The sequence below is a fragment of the Chelonoidis abingdonii genome, chromosome 13 (genome assembly GCF_003597395.2).
Source record: "Chelonoidis abingdonii isolate Lonesome George chromosome 13, CheloAbing_2.0, whole genome shotgun sequence".
Classification (NCBI taxonomy): Eukaryota; Metazoa; Chordata; order Testudines; family Testudinidae; genus Chelonoidis; species Chelonoidis abingdonii.
Genome location: NC_133781.1, coordinates 10,111,777 through 10,135,958, shown reverse-complemented (window position 1 = coordinate 10,135,958; position 24,182 = coordinate 10,111,777). Strand labels below are relative to the sequence as shown.

The window sequence follows — 24,182 nt, the reverse complement described above, 5'->3', positions numbered from 1 at the left end:
CGTCTTCTAGTGGCTGCTCCACACACAGTGTAAGAGGCACACTGTTGTGTGGGTGCAAGCAGGTACTAATAAGCACCATCACACACGCCCAACTTTGAAAATTGAACCCTATCTCTTAGATACTGTACAGCAGGCAAATGATTATTAGAACTATATTTTACTGAAGACCATTCAAGTAACCAGTGTTAATTGATCCTCAAATATGTCCTCAATGATCAATTTCTAATTAGTTTCCCTACAATAATTGTCTCGTTCAACCTAAGATGAGAAAATGTGATTCTGGGATAGGAAAGTTAATTTCCAGCATTGCCGTTGGTTAGTTTCTTGGCTTTGGAACTAGCAGGCGTTAGCAGTTTTAAGGCAGTTTGGCGTCTGTGATCTCTTCGACACAGAGGGGCGAAATAAGCGAGGGGACCACGGGAACTGGTAACTGAACAAGCCTGGGTACTGTGGCGATGGAGGCAGTGCAGGCCCCAATCCAGCCTCGTGACGCAAAGGTTTTTGTGTGTGTGTGTGTGTGATTTTTTTTTTTTTTAATGTACTATGAGGTGCAAACTTGGCAGTCCCACAGAAGTGATTCCCCTACATCCCTCCCGCCCACCCCCCTGACACACACAAACTGCAAAGTGAGTTCCTTCACAAAATCCCTAATCCCAATCCCTATCTGCTCCAGGTTCTACACAAAGCAGCATGCACAGTCTCTCTTTCTCTCGCACTCCGCTGCCACCTCTTCCTCTAGGCTTTCTTACACTTCCCCTTCTTCTCCCGTTGCTGGAACTTCCTGAGCCGCCGAGCCCATGTGTCCCTCCACTGTATCACCAAGCTGCTCTTGTCTGCTACGATCCCATTCTGGTCCGGCGAGTCTTCATCATTGCCCAGCAGCAAGTACTTCTTCATGGGCTTGATTTTCGGGCACTTGCATGCGATGTCCTTGGAGCGGATCCACAGGATCTGGTCTCCACGCCGTATCCGGTTGGTCCCTTGTTTGTACACAGAGATGATGTTGACGGTGAACTTCCACCAGTCGCCAGCTTTGTCGGCCTTCAGGATGTGGATCTGCACAGCTGGAAAAAGACAAGAAAAGGAAGCAAGTTGAGGCTTGTTTTTAACTCCAGCTAATAAAGCACCTGAGAAAAAGACCCTTCACCTCTGGTGACCGGCCTCTGGAAGGAGCAGCCCAAGACCAAATAGATTTGTGGTGACCACATGTGAAATGAGTATTGAATGAAGCTAAATCCCCCTGAACCAAAGTCCATGTTGCAAAAGCCACCACAAGAGTCACTGCTAATTAACTACTATGCAAGCCGTCTCTAAGCAATGATACCAACCATTGCCTGGGCCATAAAGAATGCACTCTGGTCATACCCCCAGGCATGGTCCCAGCATGTCAGGGATGAGACTTGTTAGTGAGATGCTTGGAGAGAAGTTTCACCCTGCTGCTCATGAGGTATCTATTCTGAGGCTAAATACAGGACATCTGGCACCAGGGACATCAGTTCAGGAGACTTTGAGAACAAATGTCTTGAGACACTAGAATTAACCCCTCTCCCAAAGTACTTCTTGTGGAGCGGGGGGGGTTGCTGCACACACAACATGTTTGAGGCTGAACCGTAAAAGCAAGGAAGGGAAAAATGCATCCCCTCTTCTCTGCTCAGGCACCCACCTTACCATCACTGCACCTACTGTACACCACAGAGCACGCACCAGTGCCTTAACACCACTCCCTGGGTCCTTCTGCCCCAGGCTGTTCTCCCCCATAATTCATAACTGGTAGGTGTGAATGTCTGGGGCAGTGGTACAAAGGGCGATGGGACCTGGAAGAAAGGACTGAGCTTTGGGGGTCAGTGGAGGTTTCAGCCATATGGGACAGGCTCACTCCTAGCTGAGTGTGGCAATTAAAGGGACCTGGTTCAAGGTGGTCATTTGACTCATGGCAGGGAGAGGGGCTACAGGGAGACCCCCACCAGCAGGTCAAGGAGGAGGCAGACATCAGCAACCCAGGTGCAGAACCTCCAGCATCCTAGTAGGGGGTGTCCCACAGAGTCAGGGAGTGTGTGGCCTGGGTATCAGGAAATGGTTCCTGGGATAGGGTGTCAGCCTTGGAAGAGTCTCTCAAGAGAAGGGATGGAAGCCCCAGTGCGGGTGACTAGAAATGGGGCTGTGGGGAATGCTCCTGCCCTGTAGGGTCATGGACTGGTTGATCTGACAGGCCTTCATCACTCCTCTCTAAGTGGAAGGAAGAAAGCTAGAAATACGGTGGCTTCTGAATGCTGCCCATGGGAGCCCTGGTTCCAACTAGTGCCCAAGAGCTGGGCACTGTATATAACACTCAGATACACCACAGGTGCACCCAGGGCACAAGACTTCCATTCAGCCCCTCAGAGCCTTCAGTTTGCTGTCTTAGCTATGGAGGTACCTTAATAGGTGTGGCCCATGGAGACTAACAATGGAACAAGCCAGAGCCCTCTCTGCCTGATGGCTCTGTGACCACTTCACTGCTTGGTTTCCATGGGTGCTGATCTCTCCCAATAAGCCATTTGTTCGTTTACTAAAGGGAGTACAAGTAGGAGCAAGTGTAACAGTCTAGAACCATGGAGAGATGGCTCCTTAGCTGATGTAAATCCACACAGTTCAAATGGCTTCAGTGACGCTATGCTTGATTTACGCTAGCTCAGCATCTGGCCATTATTATTTCTGGTAGAATTATTGGCAGGCTACTGTTGGAATTTGGTGAAGCCCGGGCTTCCAACGTAGAAGCCTGTATGGGCCTGGGATGTGCTCTCCTTTGGACCATCCTGCCTGGATAGCTCAGGGTGAAGCTCTGTGCTGTGATTCCCTCCATTATTCAAAGCACTGCTGCTCCACCCGGAGGGTGCAGTGAGAGGCAGGGACAAGGGCCAGGGGTGCCGAAGATGCACATGGATGAAGTTCAGAGTTATTCGTGGTTCTTGTGGCGAGAGAGACCCATTCAACTTTTCTCTCAGATGTTTCTGGGCAGCCTGAACTTTGCACGCTGGGCTCCATGTTCAAACCCGGCTATGATGGTAACCGTTGCCATGTTTGCCTCACCAAGGGATTTGACGCTCATTATGAACTTTGAAACAATAAATAAAATAAAAAGTAAATTGGGTTCATGTTTGACTGAAGTCATGAAGGTAACCATGGTGACAAAATGCACCCCTTCCGCTTAAAGCAACATGGGAAGGGAGGGGAGGTGGAATAAACCATCCAGAACCCTTATTTTCCTTGGACACAGCTGGCCAGGACTGTGCAATGAATTTCATTGCAAGATATTCTCAACATTTACTCAGCAAAACTGCTGCTTGTTAACCTGCTCCTAGGGCGCATTGCCTTCTCTCCGGGTGCTGGAGAGCTGGGAACACACAGCAAAGAACAAACACAATTCTCACACACACCCGCAGCACAGCTAGGTCTAGAATCCTCTACTATTGGAGCAGCTAGAGCGCCTCGAGGTGGCACTAATGCGCTTATCCTCCTTGTAGATCTGCCACTAGGTGGCAAGGTGATCTCTCTCACCCAAAACCAATCCTTGGCAATGCGAGTTAGGCATGTACATGAAGGAATGGCCATACTCCTAAAATGGGAGTGGCAAAGGTACCTCAGCGCCTAACTCCCATTGAAATCCATGGGAATTAGGCGCCTAAATATCTCCCCTAGATTGTGACATTGCAAGTCACTGCTTTTAAGATGCTGTCCCCTGGACAGGCCACTCCTGGGACATGGGGAGGTCATTATAGTGGATGATGTGCTACATGAATCTACATCAAATCTGCTATTGAGTCTGATACCAGAGCTGCTTTGAAGTGGTATGTGGGCCTATTGCGCACAAATCACCAGCATTTATGGAACATACAGCAGGCCCAATGGGCACAGGACAAGCTCAGATGTCAGAATGCGCCTCAACACCATGACTTTGCAGCCAGGGCTGCTGGGTTGAGTGTGAGAATGACCCTTGAAAATGGAAGGCCTGTTACATGACCATGAGTGAGTGAGCAGTGGGATTTTTGTGGCTGGAGAATTTGGGCTTAGGGGTTATCTTGACTGTCATTCGTCATCTGTTTAGGTTTTTGAGGAATATTTTGCCTTTGCCTTGCAGATGAATGAGATTAGCTCAGGAGAATGTAAAAGTTTGATAGCAGCCTGCAGCTCTGCATTATCTGGACTAGTGGCTCAGTGTCCTAAGACGTCAATGTCTTTCCAGACCTAAACCTGAACTGCATCACAAGTCACGTGAGTATGGTGACCCCCATGTGTGTACATCTAGCCATGTCACCCAACCAAGAGGCACATGGACACCATGAATAGACTCTTGGTTAGAAGAGGCTTTGCACTGGAATAGCAAAGGAGTGCAGCTGGTCAGGAATGTAAAGATGCTGACGGAGCTGGAGGAGATCTGGTCATGGCATGATGGAGAGGGTGGAGGGTGCTGCCACTCAGGACAGAGATGTGGTCACCGTGCTGTGGCGGGATGCAAGGAAGTGATGTGACCATACCTTTTGGGGGATTAGCTGCAAGAGAATCTGGGCTGGCCCAAGGAAATCAGAGTGGGCCAGCAGAGGGCAGCTTGGGTAACAGCTGGGACAACTGCCCAATCCTCTTGCACAACTGGCCTGTTTTCCGGGAGAGAGTCACAGCCCAGGCTGAAGCAGGGTCTGGTAACAGCACTTGCAGGCAGCCCTTTCTTCCCAAGACTTGATTTCCCCAGTGGGAGGCTATTACAGGATGCGCTTAGCAGCTGAGTTAACTGTCCAGCATCTCCTGTGAACTCAGCCTATTCCCTTTTGGAAGGAAACAGGATCTAGGATATCTCCCACAGCGATCTCACTTCGCAGGAGAGAGGACACACCTGGGATTATATTGACCAGCTGCGCAGAGACCAGGTGGCTGGAAGACAGTTTAGACTAGGACAGCCTCCCCACTATTAGCGCAGGACTTCAGCCAGTATTAACAATACAACATCCTCATCCCCCCTCCCTCCCGGCCAGTTTGTTCCAGCTGTTTGGACAACGTACTTTTGGAAATAGCTGCGTGTTCAGAGCTGGATCCCAGCCTTTGCGACTGCTCAGATTCGGTGGTATGCAGGGGAATTGGTTTGCCCATTCATGCATGGGCCCATCCTGCACTGAGCCCAGGCAGCTGGGCAGCACGATCTAAGAAGTATTTCCCCTTTCTAGCTGCATCCTGGCATCATTGAGCAAACAAGACATTGTCTTTGTGTTCACATCACTTTGTGCATAGGAGAGAAGTACTGTACCTGGAATGGAGGTGAACAAGCCCTAAATCCCAGTCTGACCCCAGGGTTTCAGCTTCCCTTCTCTGTGGCCCTAGCTTATTGCATTCGATCTGAGGAAGTGTCTCAGGTGCCATTCAACTGAATTAGAAACTCAATAAGTGGATTCGGCTCTTCCAGAGCAGAACACTGACCCCACTGCCCGAAACATGCATGGATGTTACCAGCTGACTCCACACAAGTCTCATCATACCGCACCCTCCCAGTCTAACCCTCCATTTTCACAACCCCACTACTGGTGACAATGGCTGCCCAAGGTGTGCACAGCACGGGATGGGAGGAAAATGGAGTCATGTAAGCCTCCACCAAGCTGCAGAAGCTTACGCTCCTTCCGCTTATAACCTGGGGATTATAAGAGGGGATAGTGCATCTGAGCTCAGCCTGGCTGTGGCAACTCCAAGAGGAACTGGTCCAGGAGAGTTGTAACCACCTTCCTTTTTATGGGACAGGAAAGGAAAAGGTCTCTTACTATCGGGGGAAGGGATCTGTAAAGTTGATTGAGTAGCAGCTATTGTGCTGTCTCGCAGAACAAACCTCTCCTCCCCTGTGATGCTCACTCATGTGCTTGCCAAGAGTGCAGCATTCTGCACCTAATGTACATCAGTCCGGGCTTAAATCAACAAGGTCTGAACATCGGATGGAAGTCCTGATGGGAAAAGGAGGTGGGTGTCTGCCGATCGCCCAGGGACCTAGATTTCCAAGAGCATCAAAAGGTGGTCCCAATGTCCATGAGCAATCTGGGATTGCTGTCTTATTAGCACTTCCCTGGCCGGGCTCTGGTTTTGTCCATCTTGTCTGCAAAGGCACTCTGAGGCCACAGCACTGATTGGCTGCTGGTGCCAACACCACCAGCCAGCTGGAAAGGCTGAAGATGGAAGGAAAATCAGCTGGGAGTCAGCTCAGAGCAGTGGACTGGAGCTGGAGCCCAAAGTCCCTGGTTTTATTGCACAAGACTCTCTCCTGCCAAGGGGAAGTACATGCTGTTGGTCAGTTACCCTCTATTAAATTTGTATTAAAAATCAAGCAAGCAGGCTGCTTAGCCCTGTGCAGGGGTGGGGCAGAGAATCCTTCATGGGGATGGTGCTGAGGAGCAGTGCCTGCAGCTGGATCTCAACTTCCCCAAAGTTGAGGGAAAGGTTCTGGCTTGGTGCACTGTAAAAAGATTGGCTTGAGCCAATGTTTGGCCCCAGATTTGAATCTACACAAAGGGCAAGGAGGCTTGTATCTGGGAGTTGGTGCAGGCTCATCTCTCCTAGCACTGTTCAGCAATGACCCCTATTGCTAATTACAACCCACTGCTTATGGTCTTGTAAGGATATGCTATTGAGATCTGCACAAGCAGAGGAATGAGGTAGCGATATAGGGCTTGCGGGCCGCAAACTCCAAAGCCATGAAGTTCAGGTGTTCGTAAGCAAGAATAATAATTTTGGATGCTTACCTGTTCCTTTGGAAATGTTGGGATGAGGAGGTGGTTCTTAGTTTAACTGAGCCAGTTCACCAATCTCTGGCGGGGGTGTAGAGAGGCAGAAATTTAGAGATGGGCCAAACCAAATCCCCAGACCCAAACACCCAGATCTGGATCTGGCAGATGATGGGTAGTTTGTCTCATATCAACAAAGCCCAATGCATCTTTCTGATCAATGTTTTGATTGGCCAAACAGGGCTGTTCCACTCCTACTGATCTCCCACTTTCTGAACATACAGGTACAATGCAGTGCTGGTGTGTGCCTGTGTAAAGATGAGATGGTTCTTTTTGGCCTACATTATGTGCAGAATCCATGATCCAAAGGTTCAGTTCCTAGTCTAAGCAAGTTCAGTGCAGAAATGGTGCTATCCTTTCAGCACCACAACTGACACTTCATAGCCCAAGCGGAGACACCAAGAGGTGCCATCCAGGCACTCTCAGCAAGAAAATGGGAATGTCAGCTGACTGTTCCTGGGAAATCCCTCGCTCAGTTTTGGATACTGTCATTTATGGGACACAGGGAGGGGAAAGTGGAATGACGGTGACATCTGTTAAGACATTCAGCAGTGTGCTGCGCTGCTATGTCCCATCCCTATGGCATCTTTCACACTGAAGGACCCAAAAGCACAGTGCAAACTACTACTTGTATATTGCCGTATCCTTTCACCCACATGCAGTCACCTCCGGCGTGGAATGCAGAGGCTGTTTAACAGTGCCTAATAGCACTACTCCAACATTACACAAAGGTGACGTTGCATCATGATCTGAAGATAACGGGAACAGGCCTCTTCCTGGTCTTCTATCGGAGGATCCAAAAACTAGGCCCTGTGGTTGACAAGGGCTTTCTTCTAGCTCCCTTGAGTTTACACCTGTGTTCTGATACCTGCAGGATGCTAGACTGTGCCTGCCATGATTCAGAAGGTCCAGGATTGATCATAGTTCTTCCATGCTGAAGAGCTGGTTTTGATCTGGCTCAGGTGCTGAGTGGGATGCAGTGCAGGTTATGAAACATCTTTAGCTACACCGGATCATTGCATTATGCACTAGCTTCAGCCCTTTTGTGAGACAGTGTGTGGACCTAGCCAGTAGGGTGCTGGGTACTGGTGTTGGTTCTGATCCACCCTCCAAAGGTTCTGGGCTGGACTGGAACCTCCTTATGGAGGAGACAGGCTGCTCTCCAGAACTTGATGCACTGGGTGCTTGATGTTTGTCACTCAACCACCTCCTTCTGTTACCCTTTTATCATTTGTGTGCCCACTTCTGAGGATGCTGCCTCTGTCCCAGCCCATGTCTGTTTCTTTTTGAAATGTGGCCCAAACAGAACTCTGTAATCACTCACCTGTCCTGTGCCCAGGGATCCACTCCACTGCCATCTTTGCCCAGATGCTCCGCTACAAGCCATCCACTCAGGCAGCTGATTTAATATATCTCAAGTTGAGCACCAAAATTGTCTAAAATCACTTCTGAAAACCCTAGGTCATTATCCCTACTCAGAGCTCACCCAGAGCGATGGAACCAGAGGTGCATTATGAAGCCCTATCCAACTCCTTTGGTTACCAACTGCCTGATAAGAGTTTTTGGCAGCTATTGTTCACCCGAATAATTCACTGCACATGCTACTTGCTTTGTTATACTTATTTAAAGCACCAGTTATGATATAGATACACATTTCCAGGTGGAGAAACCCATCCATTCACCTAGTCCCTTTGCCACTTTCACCAGAAGTGAATGCATTTCAAACAGGAAACAAAACACTGTCTCTGGGCCCTGAGCTCTGCACAGAAAATTAGTCTCCATTGCTGCCATGAACTACTGTAGGGTTGCCAGACTGGTGATGCATGGTGCAGTCGGAATTTCCATTCATAAAAATGGCAGTGTTGTGGATTCATTTTCAACCCACAAGGAGGGAAGGAAAACTGCTTTCATTACTCGAGTAATGGAGCATTTTGAGTGGCTGCATGTTGATGAAACAGAGACAAAATCTGGAGGCACCTTTCTTTGCCTTGTTAACATGTTTGTTTCTTTTAAAGAGCTGTCAGTCAAATGAAACTCATGGCAGCTGTATGCAGAAAATGGGGGAGGAATGGGCGACCCTGCTGTATGTTACAAAAAGTTGACACACCGTGTCTCTTATTTTTGTCTTTTCTCTAATGAGGGAACAGTTGACTTCCAGGAAAGTGCCTCGCGGGGAAATGATTATACAGACTTCATGAATTTATTTGCTAATTGTGAGCTGAGAGGAATCAATAAAACCAGAAAGAGGGAGAAAAAAATCCACTGGAGGTTACAGCACTGGACAGGAGACAAAATAAAGAGAAATCACTTTATGGGAGATCCAAGCTGGCTCAGCCGAGAGGATGTAGTCATGCCACTTTTTCCGTTTTCCAACCTGCCTTTGTAGTTCAACAACGAAACGCTTTTTTGATTGGATTTTATTTTTTGCCTTCCAACCTCTTGATTTACAATGCAGCCTCTCTGTCTGTCTGTCTGTAAGATTTATCGTGAGCCAGGTCAATCCTGGAGGGATGCAACCTTCATTATGTAGGTTGAAAAAAAGACCTAATCAACCACCCAAACAAAAATCTCTGACCTGTTTAGATGACAAATGAACATTCAACCTACTGAATTAACACTTGTAGGAGCAACACATCTGCATAAAAAACCTCATACACAACATGATTTAATGCTAAAAAGTTGGGGGAGGAAGAAAGCTGGTAAGTCCACAAATACCATAAAAAATTGCAAAATATATATTGTTTTTAAAACGCGTGTCATGAGTGCCAGATGCTTTCATGAAATCCGAGCTCTGACCGCATATTTCCCAGACTAGTGTGAAGGTAAGAAATGATGAAGATGAGCCAGTTTTTTATTTTTTTGGAAACAAGTCTTTCCAAAAAAACTCAAACCTTTGGCTGGCCCTGATCCGCACTGACAGAATGGAGAAAATGAATGCGAAGGAACTGTACAGAGGTGGTTACAGGAAACATGGTTTGTCTAAAAATACAGGCTGTATATTTTGATGTCAAAGTCCTCTTTTTTTTTTTTTTTTATTATTAATGAAGTGGAAGGACTGAAGACTTAGGTGAAAGCTTGGCTGGCACAGCCACTGCTGTTTTCATTGACAGAAAGTTTTATGCACCAACCTTTCATCTAGAACACGTGGTTTCCCTGGAGCTGAAGGAAAAGAAGTGGCCTTTCAAATATTGTTTCCTCTAACTGGTAGGTGACTGTGGCCAAACATCTGTCACCCACATCTGGGGTTCCCAAAGGAAGCTCCTGCAGTCAGAAGGGGAGTGAAAACTCACCCCTTTGCCTTTGGTTTTACAGTGGTAGCGTGGAGTCACCTTCCCAGTCACCAGGGAGGGCTGAGTTTGGGCAGAACGATCCCCCAATGGCATATTTAGACGGACTTCTGTGCTAGGGCATGGGGAGAGACTTTCACTGTCTGCCTTTGGAGCAGGTGGTTGGCTTGTTAGTTGGGACCCAGCCACAAAGGTCAGGGGGTCAGTTTTCAAAAGTACCTACATGACTTAGGAGCATAAGTCTGATTTTCAAAAGTGACAAGAGCCCCCTGACTTTCAATGAACCTTTAGCTTTCTAAGGGCCAGATGTTCAAAGGTAGCAGCCTAACGATGTGGAAAGGCATCTACTGGGATTTTCAAAAGCACCTAAGCAGGTGAGGTGCCTAATGCCCATGGAGTTGATTAGATCAGGTCCTAACCTGCTTTTGAAGCCTAAGTCAGGCGCTTTTGGAAATGTCACCCCAGATCACGAATGCACACCCCTAGTGTAAATGAGCTGCTTTGGTGCAAATTACTCTTTTTAACTGTCTGCAGTAAATCACACTGGGGTAAGCTTTCAGAGCAGCACATCTGCACTGGCGGTTGCACCAAGGAAATGGCATTGCTTTAGTGTACCCCAGGGCCTAAGGCTCAGGGAACAATTCCCTGTTGCCTCGCAACATGTGTCCTCGTTTCAGTGTGCAATGTTAGCAGGCCGGGGTTTTATACCCACTTCCCACTCATTTGCATGGATGTAAATGATGGCATAAGTTGCAGGCTAACATGACCAGAATAGTCATAAGCAATAATAATGTTGCTATTGTTATAAATTGCCATAGACAAGTTGTCACCTAGACAAGGTGCAGGGCAATGGAGAATCAGACACGAATCTTCAGACTCAGATCCTCAAAGGTGCCTAATTCCCACTGAAATCAATCCCATGAGAGTTTTGAGGACCTCGGCCGAAGTCCAGAGAGAGGCGAAGGCCCTGTCTTGGTTAGGAGAAAAGGTGCTTTTCCCAGGAGCATTAGCGAATGTGGTGAGAACCGCTGAGGGCACCCACTGCCTCTCACCTGTGCGAGTCCATTAGCTGCATGTGTTGTAACCCACATTGAACCCAATGAGGTGCTTGTTTCCATAGCTACATGTGCGCTGTGTATCATAGGCAACTGAGGCACCAAACCCACATCTCAGACTGTTCTCCTCAATTCCACCTCACTGGCAACCACCCAGCTCACCACACAGCCCGTCTCCTCAACAGCCTCCCTAGCCTCATGTGACCCTAAGAGCCCCTCAATGCCAACTGGCCAGGGCGATGCAGGCATATCCTGCTCCTGGGCTATACATTCTGGTTCGCCAAGGAATATCATGTGAGGTCTGAAACAGTCATTAATACCATTGTGAAATGTACAGACAGATGCTATGTCAGGTGGTGTGTGTCTGCTGGTACTACATCCCTGCAGTCTGTATCAAGAGCAGCACTGACAAGTGGGTTTCTGCTGGACACAAGATGTTTATTCCTGTCTCTGTCACTCACATGTATATTAAGCATTGTAGCCAGTGCAGTGGATGCTTTATTTGCATATGAAGTCAGTGTGGGCTGGGAAGTTAACAGGGAGGGTGCACACTGGAGAATAAGCTCCAGGGGCTCATCCTGACTCTGGGAACGGACCATGAACTTTGAGTCTACAAGGAGGCGGCCAGGGTAACACCCTTTCTCCTGCACCTGCGAAGCGAACAATGCACTGATAGTCATGAAAACAGGATCTGAAAGTGCCAGAGGACATTTGGGGTAGGATAAAATGATTTAGCCCGCAGGTTAGCCTGCAAGGGATAGACTGTAGGAAGCATTTATAATTTAGTTTTATATGTAACCCTTTTCTTACCATTATCCCTACTCACCCTCTCTGAAATGGTGATCTGTGATAATTGACAGCTGGTTTTCACTATAACTATATCTCAGTGCTGTGGTATTAAATGAGCAGCAGTGCCTGTGATGAATCTCACATGCTGGTGTGTGCACTGTTTCCTTGGGAACAGAAGACCTGCTAGTTCTGTGAGTGCTCAGTGGAGAAGGAGCTGGGTGTTACAGGGGACTGCCTCAAAGGGGTGCAGGGATTGGGGGTTCACCTACTGTTAGCCTGCAGGGCAAAGCCCAGAGATGCCTGTTCGGGTGGATAACAGGCTGGTGGTGTTAGGGAGTTGTCACACCTTGTCTCACTGATTTTTCCCATTGGGCCTCATTGGCTAGGCCAGCAGATCTTGTCTGAAAATAGCCTAACATCAAACTCTGAACCCAACAAGAGGAAAATCAGCAGTGTGCATTGTTGCAGGGTGGGCAGATAGAGGGGTGTGACTGCAATGTGGCCTCTGGGGCAGCTCCAGTGTTTTTCAGTCACTTGGAACCTCCCAGAGGGCAGAGAAGCCAGTGATAAATGTCACTGCTGGGCGTTGTGGCCTCTCTGCAATGCTGATCTCGCTGCGGTGGCCCATGAGCCCAGCACTCCGGTGTTGGCAGACAGGCCATGCTCCTGTTCCACAGGGCGATTAATGGTGGCAGAGAAGGTATTTACTCCACTGGCTCCTGAACCATTCCCCCTGACACAGCTGCACAACCAAGGCCTCGGGCACGGCCTTGTCAAGCTGCTGCTGGGCACCCTTGTGGAGTATGATCTCATCAGAGCCTTTTGGGGTTGATTAACAACTTAACTGCCTCTCTCTTTCCCCTGCCTGGCCCCCTGGGAACTGGCTTGGTGAAGCACATGGCCAGGGCAGTGTAGCAATGCTCAGGAGAGAGACATGCACACTCGCAGCCCGTTCCTCCTCCCATCCTTGCTTGGAGGCCCATCCAGCCAGCAGGGACATCAAATCAGCATTTAGCCAAAGGAAGCTTTGACAAGCCAGCTGGTTAACAGGGCTAGTAACCTCTCTCAGGAGGGAAGAGGGGAACTTCCCGCTGCAAGGCATCACCCCTATTGCATTCACAGTGGTGCTTACACGGCAAGCCACAAAGCCCACCCGATGATCAGAGGCAAAGTGGATTAGTCTGAGCCCTGGCATAAGAAATACATGATGGGCGAAATTGCTGTGATTCGTAATTGAGGCGAGCTGTTGAAGCAACCAGCAGGTGCCCTGTAAGCAGCCATGTGATGCTGCTAAGTTCCAGCAATGTACCCCCTGAGGGGAGAACAAAATCAAATGAGTCACAGCTTTCACCGAGCTCTGGCTGCAGCCTGGGCTGATGACACCGGTTTTCAACACAGAATGGCTCCTGTCCAGTTCCTGAACAGAATACCTTGGGAGCGCACAGCTCCAGTGGCCGAGAGCAGAGCAGGCATCCCTCTGGCTGTCTTTGCCTGCTTGTTTGCTTTGGGCTTTGAAAAATCAGCTAGCCACCTTCTTCTTAACCTCTCCCCTAGCTCTGCATTTGCAAAACTGCCTGTTGCTTTCCAGGCTCCCAGCCAGTGGCGCGGGTACCCGGGAAGGCCCACTGCTATCTCAAGCCAGTGAAATGTGCAGGTGTGGTTAATTCCACAGGCTAGTGCCTCACTTGGATCAGCAATGGAGATTCTTTCCTTAGACCAGTGGGTCTCCAACTTTTGCACTGGTGACCCCTTTCACATAGCAAGCCTCTGAGGGCAACCCCACAGTCTACATTAAAAAAACCTTTTTTTATATTTAACACTATTATACATGCTGGAGACGAAGCAAAGTTTGGGGGTGGCGGCTGACAGCTCACAACCTCCAGGTAATAACCTCACGGCCCCCTGAGGGATCACGACCCCCAGTTTGAGAACCTCTGCATTAGACCATTTGCTTCATTTATACACGCCTCCCTCAGGCAAAAGGCACATTGGCCTCGATGAGATGTCGGTCTGACTCAGGAATGAGTCAAACCAGATTAAGACTTTGTTTGTCTCCAAGGCCTGGTCTACACACACAGTTGCCTGGGTTTAACTAAAGCTGTGGTGTGAAACTAATTCAATTAAATCAGTGCAGCTTTGTGCGTGGATGCTCTTAACTCACTGGAAACCTAGTTTATAGCTGTTTGGCTTGCCCCTGCACTTAACCAGTTTTGAACTGATACAAGTGTGTCCACACACTGGTTTGCACTGGTTTCACTTAAATCCCGATGTAAATGAAACTAATGCAACTTCCACCTGTTGCTGGGCCTTTTATTGTGGTTAAAGCTCTTAGAGATACAGCCCCAGAGAACAAAATGCAGGTACAGCACAGGCAGCTGCAGGGCCAGCCACCCAACCCTGCACTACAGCACTGACATGCCTCAGTCAGGACCGTGAGGTAGTGCCCCAGAGATGGGAAGATGCCCAGCTGTTTGGGCCATTCTGCCCTAATCCCTCTGAAGTTGTGGTGGCATGGACACCTCATCACTGGAGCTGAATCGAAACCCACCAAATTTACTTTGGACATACTCTGAGACTGCCACCAGATGGCAATACGCTGCTGTGATCTTTAAACAGGGCAAGAACTGGCAGCCCCTCCCACCTGAGTGCAGGTTACAGCCTCATGTGACAACGAGGATGATGTGAGGACCTGATATATCAATTAAAAAAAATAGATTTTAAAAAAATGTTGGAGGCCATCGTCATAAAAGACCAAATGAAAGCAGCACTGTCAATCCCCAGAGTTCAAAAAGCTTGAGTCAGGTCCTGAAAAGCATGAGGGTGCCTTTAAAAAAAAATCAGGAAATTTTCAAATATAACCAGTTTGGGGTTCTTTTTATTGGCCTTCTGGTTCCTGAGTCTTTAGGGGCCCTGCTTTTAAGCTTTTCTCCTTAGTTATGATACTTAGAAATTTACTTTTCAAAAAACAAAAACAACCCTCTCCCCCCAAAAATGGAGCTTCTGACATAATCACAGGACTCTAGAAGCTAGAGCTTTAAGAAAGGCATCAAAGAGTGTGAGAGTTGGCAATACTGTAAAAGGGTAACATTTCCTAAAATGTTCTAGCTTCGATGTTCATCTTTACCTATTATTTTTAACATTATCATTAATCGGGGGGGGGGGGGGCTGTGTGTGTGTGTGTGTGTGTGTGTGTGTGTGTGTGTTGCAGAGAAAGTCTTGGTATCTCGTGGAAGGAGTCTCCAAAGAACCCCAAATGGCAGGTACTTGATGGAAAATGCCACCCTGCAAACTGGGTGTCTAGCAGTTCATTTTATTGTGAGTGATAACATATTAAGGGAAATACACTGATTGCACAGCATTACTGTGATGCTTAATCAGCCAACATTTGTAAAACACTCTGAGTGCCTCAGATGGAAGCTGCTGGCGAAGGCTAAAGTGTGACTGGGTTGCATCCTAGAGAATCTCAGATGGGTTTTGCTTTTGGAAGCCCTAACCCAAACCCAGTGGTGGCTCAGGGCCAGGTTCCATGTCACCCAAGCACTCTAAGTTCATGAGGGTTTGACCTGTTCTTATAAGTGGTACAGGTACAAGTTTATTCAATAATAAGCCTGTCTGTGGGCACCACCCCACCACCATCCCTGTGGTAACTGGGCACCCCACAAACACTAATATATTTACCCTCATTGCACCCTGTGCTGTAGGGACGTAACATCATCCTTGTTTGATAGCTCAGGAACTGAGCCACAGCGATCATGTGACTTGCCCAAGGTCACACAGGAAGCCAGTCGCAAAGCCAGGATTTGAACCTAAATCTAGCTAAGTTTAGTCTAGCCCCTTATGTGCATCTGTTCAGTTTTCACTAACCAGGGTTGGGGAATGAAAATTCTGCTGTCACTGTAGTCAATGGCTGTTCTGCCACAGATGGCAATAGCAGCAGAAACAAATCCCAGTAATGGCTCTGATACTGTTCCTAGCTCATCTAAACTCCCCGCATTTAAGGGCAATCCAGTCAGATGGTTCTGGTTTCATCCTGCCTCTCCAGCAGCATTAGAAGATGGTTTTCACGCTGCAGCATTGTTTTATTGGTTAGCTTCACTCGTGTCATACCAGTTTAATATCAGAGATTTATTAGGGTTAATCTCTTGCTGTTTGACCCATCCAGGCCCTTTCCTTTTCGCACGGTCTAATTCATTCTTGCGCCAGTTTTATTACAGCTCTGGAGGAGCAGGTTACCTCAGTGTTCCTCTGCCCCAGAATTTTCCCTTGCCACACAGCGTTCCAGAGCATATGGACACAGTTATGCTGGGGATTTCGGAGCAATTCACTCCCGCTCCATGGACTTTCCCCCTGCATTCAGAAATATGGTTTCTCCACAATAATACAGAGAGGAGGTCTCTCTTCTGGAGAGAGGTTTTATAAAAAGCAGAGGTATGGGTTAGCCCCTCACTCTCACAGGCTGTCCCTAGGGGCCTCCTCAGAACAGATCAGTTTAGGTTTCTATGTGGAATACTTTAAAAAAGTTGCCTTTTCAAAACATATTTTGATTTTTCCATGTGCCGCTGCCAAGATGCCTTTCAACAAAGGGGTGAGTAACTGAAGGCTAAGCGAAGGAAGGCTTTTTCCAAGAAAGGGTAGAGTGAGAAGATGATCTCACCTTTTCGAATAGGATCCCACCATCTCTCCCCACCCCCCAGCCCCTCTTCCAAAAGTTGATTGGGAAGGGACCGGTGAGTGAAGGGAGCGGGGGTAGGCCAGCAGCCGGGCAGCATGCTGTGCAATGGCAGTCAAGTGACTTGTGTTTGGAAGGCCGCCCCCTATCCCACTAATTCCCCTCGCTCCCCTGGGTGTGCTAAAGGGATGTGGGTGTTGAGGGGGGTCACTTCCTGCTACACTCAGAAAGGGGCTGAGCTCTCTGCTCTCAAGGAGGCACACGGCACAGGGAGGACAGATTTGGATCTTACTTTAAGAAGGGGCTTGTGGTTGCTGCCCCTTCCTGGGCAAGCAAAGCTGTTCAAAGCCAAAGGGAACTTGCGTGCAAGGCTAGATAGCATCAGGTGTGGAGCAGCCCCTGAGATGTCAATGGGAGTGAACAGGATCAGGTCCCTCTGGAGAGGCAGGTGGAAGGGCTCACTCCTAGTTAGGTGACACCATTCACATTGGGATCCCCACAAAGAGGCTACAAACCTGCTCCCTCTGACTTCAGTTGTGCAGGATCGGGCCCTTGCTGGGGGCAAAGGGAACCCTCCCAAGTGAGGTCAGAAGGACTGTGAACACGAAGTCTCAATGTCCAGGGTGGGTAGATTTATTTTTGCATTTGGAGCGGAAGGGACGGAGGGGAGGGTGAGAGAGCGAGGAGGGGGTGGGAGAGAATGTATAAGACACATGTCTGTAAGAATTAAGAGATTAACAGCTCTGGAAATTGAAACCCTCTGTTTATTCACAGGCCAGGTGTGGTGCAGCACAAACATACCGCAGGGCAGTTAATCTTTCCTTCCCCAGCCTCCTAATGACCTCAGCTTTGACCTGGAGGTGCTACCTTCTCTAGAGGTCAATACCCAGTCACTTTCTATGCTGACCCAGGCCTATCCTCAGCCCCTCCACAGCCCCAATTAGCACAAATCCTATTGTGCTAGGGAATGGAGCCGGGAATCCATACAAACACAGCCTGTGGTTTTGCTTTCTCCTTCGTGGCTGCTCAGGGTTTGGCTTCACTGGGCCTGGTGCCAGAGCCTTCAGGTGAGGATAGAGCGTCTGGGACTGCCAAAGAGATTGTAATGGAGATTCCGAAGCTGAGCTGGAAATGACAGAATCCTTCCCTCCTCAGAGAGTGGAACAGCCAGAGCCTCGAGGGATGGAAAAGGGCTATTTAATCCCATCCATCTCCCTGCCAGTGCCAGACTGGCCTGTCCAGTTCTGTGCTAAGTGGGCCAGGCAATAGGGGGAATCCCTTAGGAAATTTATTCCATGGGACATTTATATTCAGTCTAAAAGCCTCCGTACTTCACTAAATTATTCCTCTGCCTCTTTGGACTTCAGACCCTTCTAATAACATGCAGATTGTTACTGTGCTTCGGGCTATGCAGATTTAACTTCTTTGGCTTGGCCACATGAAGCCATAACCACTTTGGGTTTCTCTTCTCTGAACTCCATCCAACTTGCCTATCTCTTTTAGTAAATAGTTGCCCAGAAATGCTCACAATTGGCCCAATTCTCTTCTCCCTCCCAGCAGGGTAAAACTGGAGTAACTCCACTAAAGCCCATGGTAAGAAAAGAAGCAGGCTAATATTCCAGAGCTGCAGAAAGAAGGGCCTGGGGCTTTGTGATGACGTGTGCCTCTCCATCTGCAACCCCAAAACTAGACTAGCCCTTTTCCTTTCGGCAGCTGCATCACATTGCATATTCATGCCTAATGTGTCATCTGTTTTCAGCTTGAGGCGCTCTCACTCTTGCTTCCCTCTAGGTTGCTCCTTCGCACACACTACATATGTGTCATGCTCTGTCTCCCAACATGTATTAGCAGCTGGGTTCCAAACTAAATCTCGTGGTGATATTTCTTACTCAAATCTCTAGCGGCCTTGGCCCAGATACCTCAATGGTATTAGGTACCCAATTCCCATTTTCAATAGGAGTGAGACACCTAAATACCTTTGAGAATTGGGATCCTTATCCATTGCCCACTTATGCCAGTAACGAGACTCCCACTGACTTTCATAGGCCCTACCTTCCTTTGCGTTATTTCGCTCCCCTCACTGCTCCTTCACAGATTCCTAGATCCCAAGGCCAGAAAGAACCATGTGCTCATTTAATCTGACCTCCTGTATGACACAGGCCACAGACCTGCCCCAAAACAATTCCCAGAGCAGAGTATTTAGACAAACATTCAGTCTAGATTTAAAAATTGTCAGTGAGGGAGAATCCACCACAGCCCTGGGTAAATTGTTCCAGTGGGTAATTACACTCCCTGTTAAAAACGTACGCCTTATTTCCAGCCTGAATTTGTCTAGATTCAACTTCCAGCCATTAGCTCATGTTAGATCTTTCTCTGCCCACTGTTGGATTGAAGAGCCTACTGTTAAATAGTTGTTCCCCATGTAGGTACTTATAGGCTGTAATCAAATCAACTTAACCTTCTTTTTGTTAAACTAAATAGATGGAGCTCTAAAAGCAGCAAAGAATCCTGTGGCATCTTATAGACTAACAGACGTTTTGGAGCATGAGCTTTCGTGGGTGAAACCCACTGTCAGATACATGCCATCTGATGAAGTGGTATTCACCCACAAAAGCTCATGCTCCAAACGTCTGTTAGTCTATAAGGTGCCACAGGATTCTTTGCTGATTTTACAGATCCAGACTTACACATACCTCTGATACTAGATGGAGCTCTGTCACTATAAGGCAGGTTTTCTAAGCCATTAATCAATAATTTCTTGCGGATCTTCTCTGAACCTCTCCCAATTTATCAACATCCTCTTGAATTATGGATGCCAGAACTAGATACAATATTCCAGACACAGTCACATCAGTGCCAACACAAAGTAAAAAAAATAATCTCTGTAATCCCACTCAAGGTTTCCTGTTTATGCGTTCCAGGATTGCATTAGCTCTTTTGGCCATAGCTTACACTAGGAGCTCATGTTCAGCTGCCTTATCCACCACAACCCCCAATCTTTTCAGAGTCACTGCTTCCCATCCTCTAAGTAGGCCTACATTCTTTGTTCCTAGATGTTAATATTACATTTAGCTATAGTAACATGCATAGTGTTTCCTTGCAGCTAGTTATGAAATAATCCAGATTGTTCTGTATCACTGATGTGTCCTCTTCATTATTTACTACTCTCCCAATCTGTGTCTCTACAGATTTTATCAGTGATGATTGTATGTGTTCTTCCATGGCATTGATAAAAAGTTAAATAGCTTAGGGCCAAGACCATTCCTGTGGGACCCCTACTAGAAACACATAGTTTACAATTATCAGAGGTAGCTGTGTTAGTCTGGATCTGTAAAAGCAGCAAGAGTCCTGTGGCACTCTATAGACTAACAGACGTTTGGAGCATGAGCTTTCGTGGGTGAATACCCACTTCGTCGGATGTATGTAGTGGAAATTTGCATATATTACCTGCCCCTGGAATTTCCACTACATGCCATCCAATGAAGTGAGTATTCACCATGAACTCATGCTCCAAATGTCTGTTAGTCTATAAGGTCCATGGGACTCTTTGCTGCTTTTATAGTTACAATTACATTTTGAGACATATTGGTTAGCGAGCTTTTCATGTGTATCGTGTTCATTTCACATCTTTCTAGTTTTTTTAATCAGAATATCATGTGCTACCAAGTCAAACACCTTACAAAAGTCTATGTATGTTACATCAACACTATTACCATTAGTAGCCAAAACTTCAGAACTTAGATATCAAGTTGACAGATATATTTTCCATAAACCTGTCTTACTGCATTAGTTATCTTATTGTCCTTTAATTCTCTATTAATTGAGTCCTCTCACCGCTTAGTGTGTCAGGGACTGCTTAACATATCCGCAGCTCTATAAAAGCAGCAGAGAATCCTGTGGCACCTTATAGACTAACAGACGTTTTGGAGCATGAGCTTTCGTGGTGAATACCCACTTCGCAGATGCTCATCAGGGATCTACAACCCATCCTGGACAATGATCCCACACTTTCACAGGCCTTGGGGCAGGCCAGTCCTTGCCCACAGACAACCTGCCAACCTGAAACGTATCCTCACCAGCAACTGCACACCGCACCATAGTAACTCTAGCTCAGGACCAATCCATGCAACAAACCTCGAAGCCAACTCTGCCCACATATCTACCCCAGTGACACCATCACAGGACTAACCAGATCAGCCGCACCATCACCGGTTCATTCACCTGCACGTCCACAATGTAATATACGCCATTCATATGCCAGCAATGCCCTCTTGCTATATACATCGGCCAAACTGGACAGTCTCTACGGAAAGGATAAATGGACACAAATCAGATATTAGGAATGGTAATATACAAAAACCTGTAGGAGAGCACTTCAGCCTTCCAGGCCACACTATAGCAGACCTTAAGGTGCCATCCTGCAGCAAAAAAACTTCAGGACCAGACTTCAAAGAAAATACTGAGCTTTCAGTTCATCTGCAAATTGACACCATCAGCTCAGGATTGAACAAAGACTGTGAATGGCTTCCAATACAGAACCAGTTTCTCCTCTTCTTGGTTTTCACATCTCAATGCTAGAACAGGGCCTCATCCTCCCTAATTGAACTAACCTCATTATCTCTAGCTTGCTTGCTAGCATATATATACCTGCCCCTGGAAATTCCACTACCTGCATCTGACGAGTGGGTATTCACCCACGAAAGCTCATGCTCCAAAACGTCTGTTAGTCTATAAGGTGCCACAGGATTCTCTGCTGCTTTTACAGATCCAGACTAACACGGATACCCTTCTGATACTTGCCAGCAGCTCTAGGTGCTTGAACTCCGTCCCTTGGAGCCGGGGGCACTGTTTAACATAGTTCCTGTTCATCACTGGTTAGGCACCACAGGTAAAATACACCTGCCGACAGGAAAACCAAGGCTTGAAATGTAGGGATCTAAATAAGTGTCTGGCTTTTCAGAGGTGCTGAGCACCCATCATGTCCTCGGGTCAAATACTGATGTCAGGTATCTGATCCAGGTACTCAGTTGTGCTGGCAGAAGGGCAGACTTTCTAGTGATGCTGATGCAGCCAGCAGCATCCTGGATACACACAGCTCGAAATTCTCACTGGTAGCCACAGAACTGCCTCTGAGATCTCCAGGGGCTTGGAATCAGGCACCAGTGCTCACCTTGGAGTCACATGGGCAGAAACTTCCCTGGGCCAAATTCCCTGGCCAGTTATGGTTGCTTTGTGTGTCCCCCGTAGGGCAAAACAGCATTAAAGCCAGCTTAACTGGCCAAGGTAGGATTCCTCTTGCATTAGGGAACCCTCCATGGTGTAAGGCTAGCAAAGCAGCTCCAGTGCTCCCCCGATTACCCAGCACTTGGGACCAGGCTGGGGAATCTCAACACCTCTCTGATCTCTGGATTTGGGATTGGCCCTCTGAGACCACAAATAGCTTGAGTAAAGTAGAGCAATCCTGAGGCTGATCTAATTTGCCTGGCTAGCAGCCTGGTGATTGGACAGCTCTGAATGGGGTAGGCACAAAGGATGGCTTAAAGAATGGCTCAGTCCTTGAATCTGATGGGGGATTGCATCACATTCTAGTGCTGAGCACATCTCAGTTGGATCAGAGTATTTGGTCTAAGACCAGGTCTATGCTTTTACCAGTATAGCAATGTTGCGGGGGGGGGGGGGGGAATGATTTTTTTTTTTCCACATTATCCTGGCAAAAGCTCTAGTGGAGATGCAGTAATACAAGCCTAAAAGGGCTTTTGTTGGTATAGCTTAATCTGCTTGCTGCCCTGATATCAGCATTACCGGCAAAATAACCTGTTTGCCAGTATACCCACACCTGCACTAGGAGCGTTTGCTGGTGTAGCTCTAGAGGTGGAGCTAAACTGGCAAATCTTTGCTAGTGTAGACCTGGCCTAAGCCACTGTGACTAAACAGGAGACAAATGGAGCTGCAGCAAACCAAGTACATTTGACTCCAGGGGCTGGTCTGCAGAGACGGCTGCACCTCCTTAGAATGGAAATCAGGGGTCTAATTCTCCTTTGCCTTGCATGCTGCATGTCATTCTCCCCTGTGGAAATGGGAGTAAAATGCTATCTGGTCAGAATCCTCCGCTCACTCGCACCATAGTGTGAGCGTCCCACACCCTGTTTGCACAACTGTGAACGACCACACATGGTCAAAGGAGCTGAAAAGTAACCTCTGCCATGAACTTCTTCACTAGGCCAGGAAGATGAGGGGCGTCTCCTCACCAACTTCACCCCCCAAATCTAGATACCCCCACAAACCCAAGGCTTCCCAGTGCATTGCTTGCAAAGCCCTGAGCTCAGAAAGTTTAACAACTTCCCAGTTTACCAGCTCAGTCTTGTTTTCTGTGTAATGGGGATTTAGCAAAGTCATTAACTAATTCCACTTAGTAAAGTAAAAAGAATTTTGTTCTACCCCAAGTCTCATTGAAGTTTAAATTGAAGTTGCATCCCTCTTACATGGCTTAGCTCAAAATATTTGTACAGAATATACTTTGCAGGAAAGAGCCTATTTAACAAAAAAAAAAAAAAAAAAAAAAGCACAAATAGATAAAAATAAATAAATAAAAAGATCCGCTTTGAGTCACTGAATTAAAACGGAAGATAAAAAGCCCTATTGAGCAGAGCTATCCAGATGATAGCTCCCCGCTTTAGCTCACAGGAGAAGTAACCATGTTCAACCTAATTGGGGCTTTTTAGGACATTCAGAGCCGCTATCATTCCGTAAAGTTGAGGCAAACTGCTTCCTAATTGGCTTCCCGCTGGGGTGTCAGTCAAAAAGTCTTTATTATCACTCCGGGCGCCTTTTCAATCCTTTATTCCCTCCTGGAATGTTTCGGAAGCTGGGCTGCCCTCACCTAACGCATGCTTACACAGCCCTGCCAGCATGAGTGCTGGCTAGCCTATGTGGCTGGAATCACTCGCCCCCACACTCTTCTCCCTGTGCAGAGCTGAGGAATGCATATTTTTAGTGCCCTTGGACGTTCCTTCATTTGACTTGATACCATTTGGTACGTTCACTCAAACACCACTGCGTGAAAAAGTAGAGTCCCAAATATTCTTTAGCCCTACCTAAGACGATCTACTGACTGTAGGCCTGTATAGGCAGGGGAGAATGGTATGAACTGCATTACAGGTGTGATCCTGGGGGCCTGCGTGCCTCCATTTTAGAGCCCCTTCAGTTGAGGTGAAGGGATGCTCCACTTCCCAGCAGGATCTCAGCACATCGCAGGATCGGAACCCAACCCCCTACACAAACTTCCTTGAAAAGTTGTTTTTGTTTTGTTTTGTTTTTAAGCAAGTGTTGCTACTGTATGGAACAAAAATAAACAAAATATTGCAACTTCCATAGCTCCCTCTTGCCTCCAAACATCCCTGTAGGGTGCTTCATTGCAAGTATAGGTTTTTGTACTGTTCTGTACAGGTTTTTATACTGGCTTCACAACCGTAGTATCTGACAGGACAGCATCTTATAGCAATAGCATGAGATTGTTGAAGGCCAGAACTTTAGTTCTTTTAAAAAATGTTTCACAAAAACCTAACAGAGCTTTAAAAAAAAAAAAAACAAC

At 47.4% G+C, this 24,182-nt stretch overlaps 1 protein-coding gene across 1 annotated transcript in view; it reads right to left on the bottom strand.

The window, feature by feature from the left end:
- Positions 1-611: 611 nt before the first annotated feature.
- Positions 612-24,182, bottom strand: part of NTN1 (netrin 1) — a 215,779-nt gene continuing 192,208 nt past the window's right edge. Inside the window, 1 exon segment of the mRNA XM_032801693.2 lies at positions 612-1,064. Within this exon segment, the coding sequence (XP_032657584.2) occupies positions 736-1,064 (329 nt within the window). The 3' untranslated portion in view covers positions 612-735.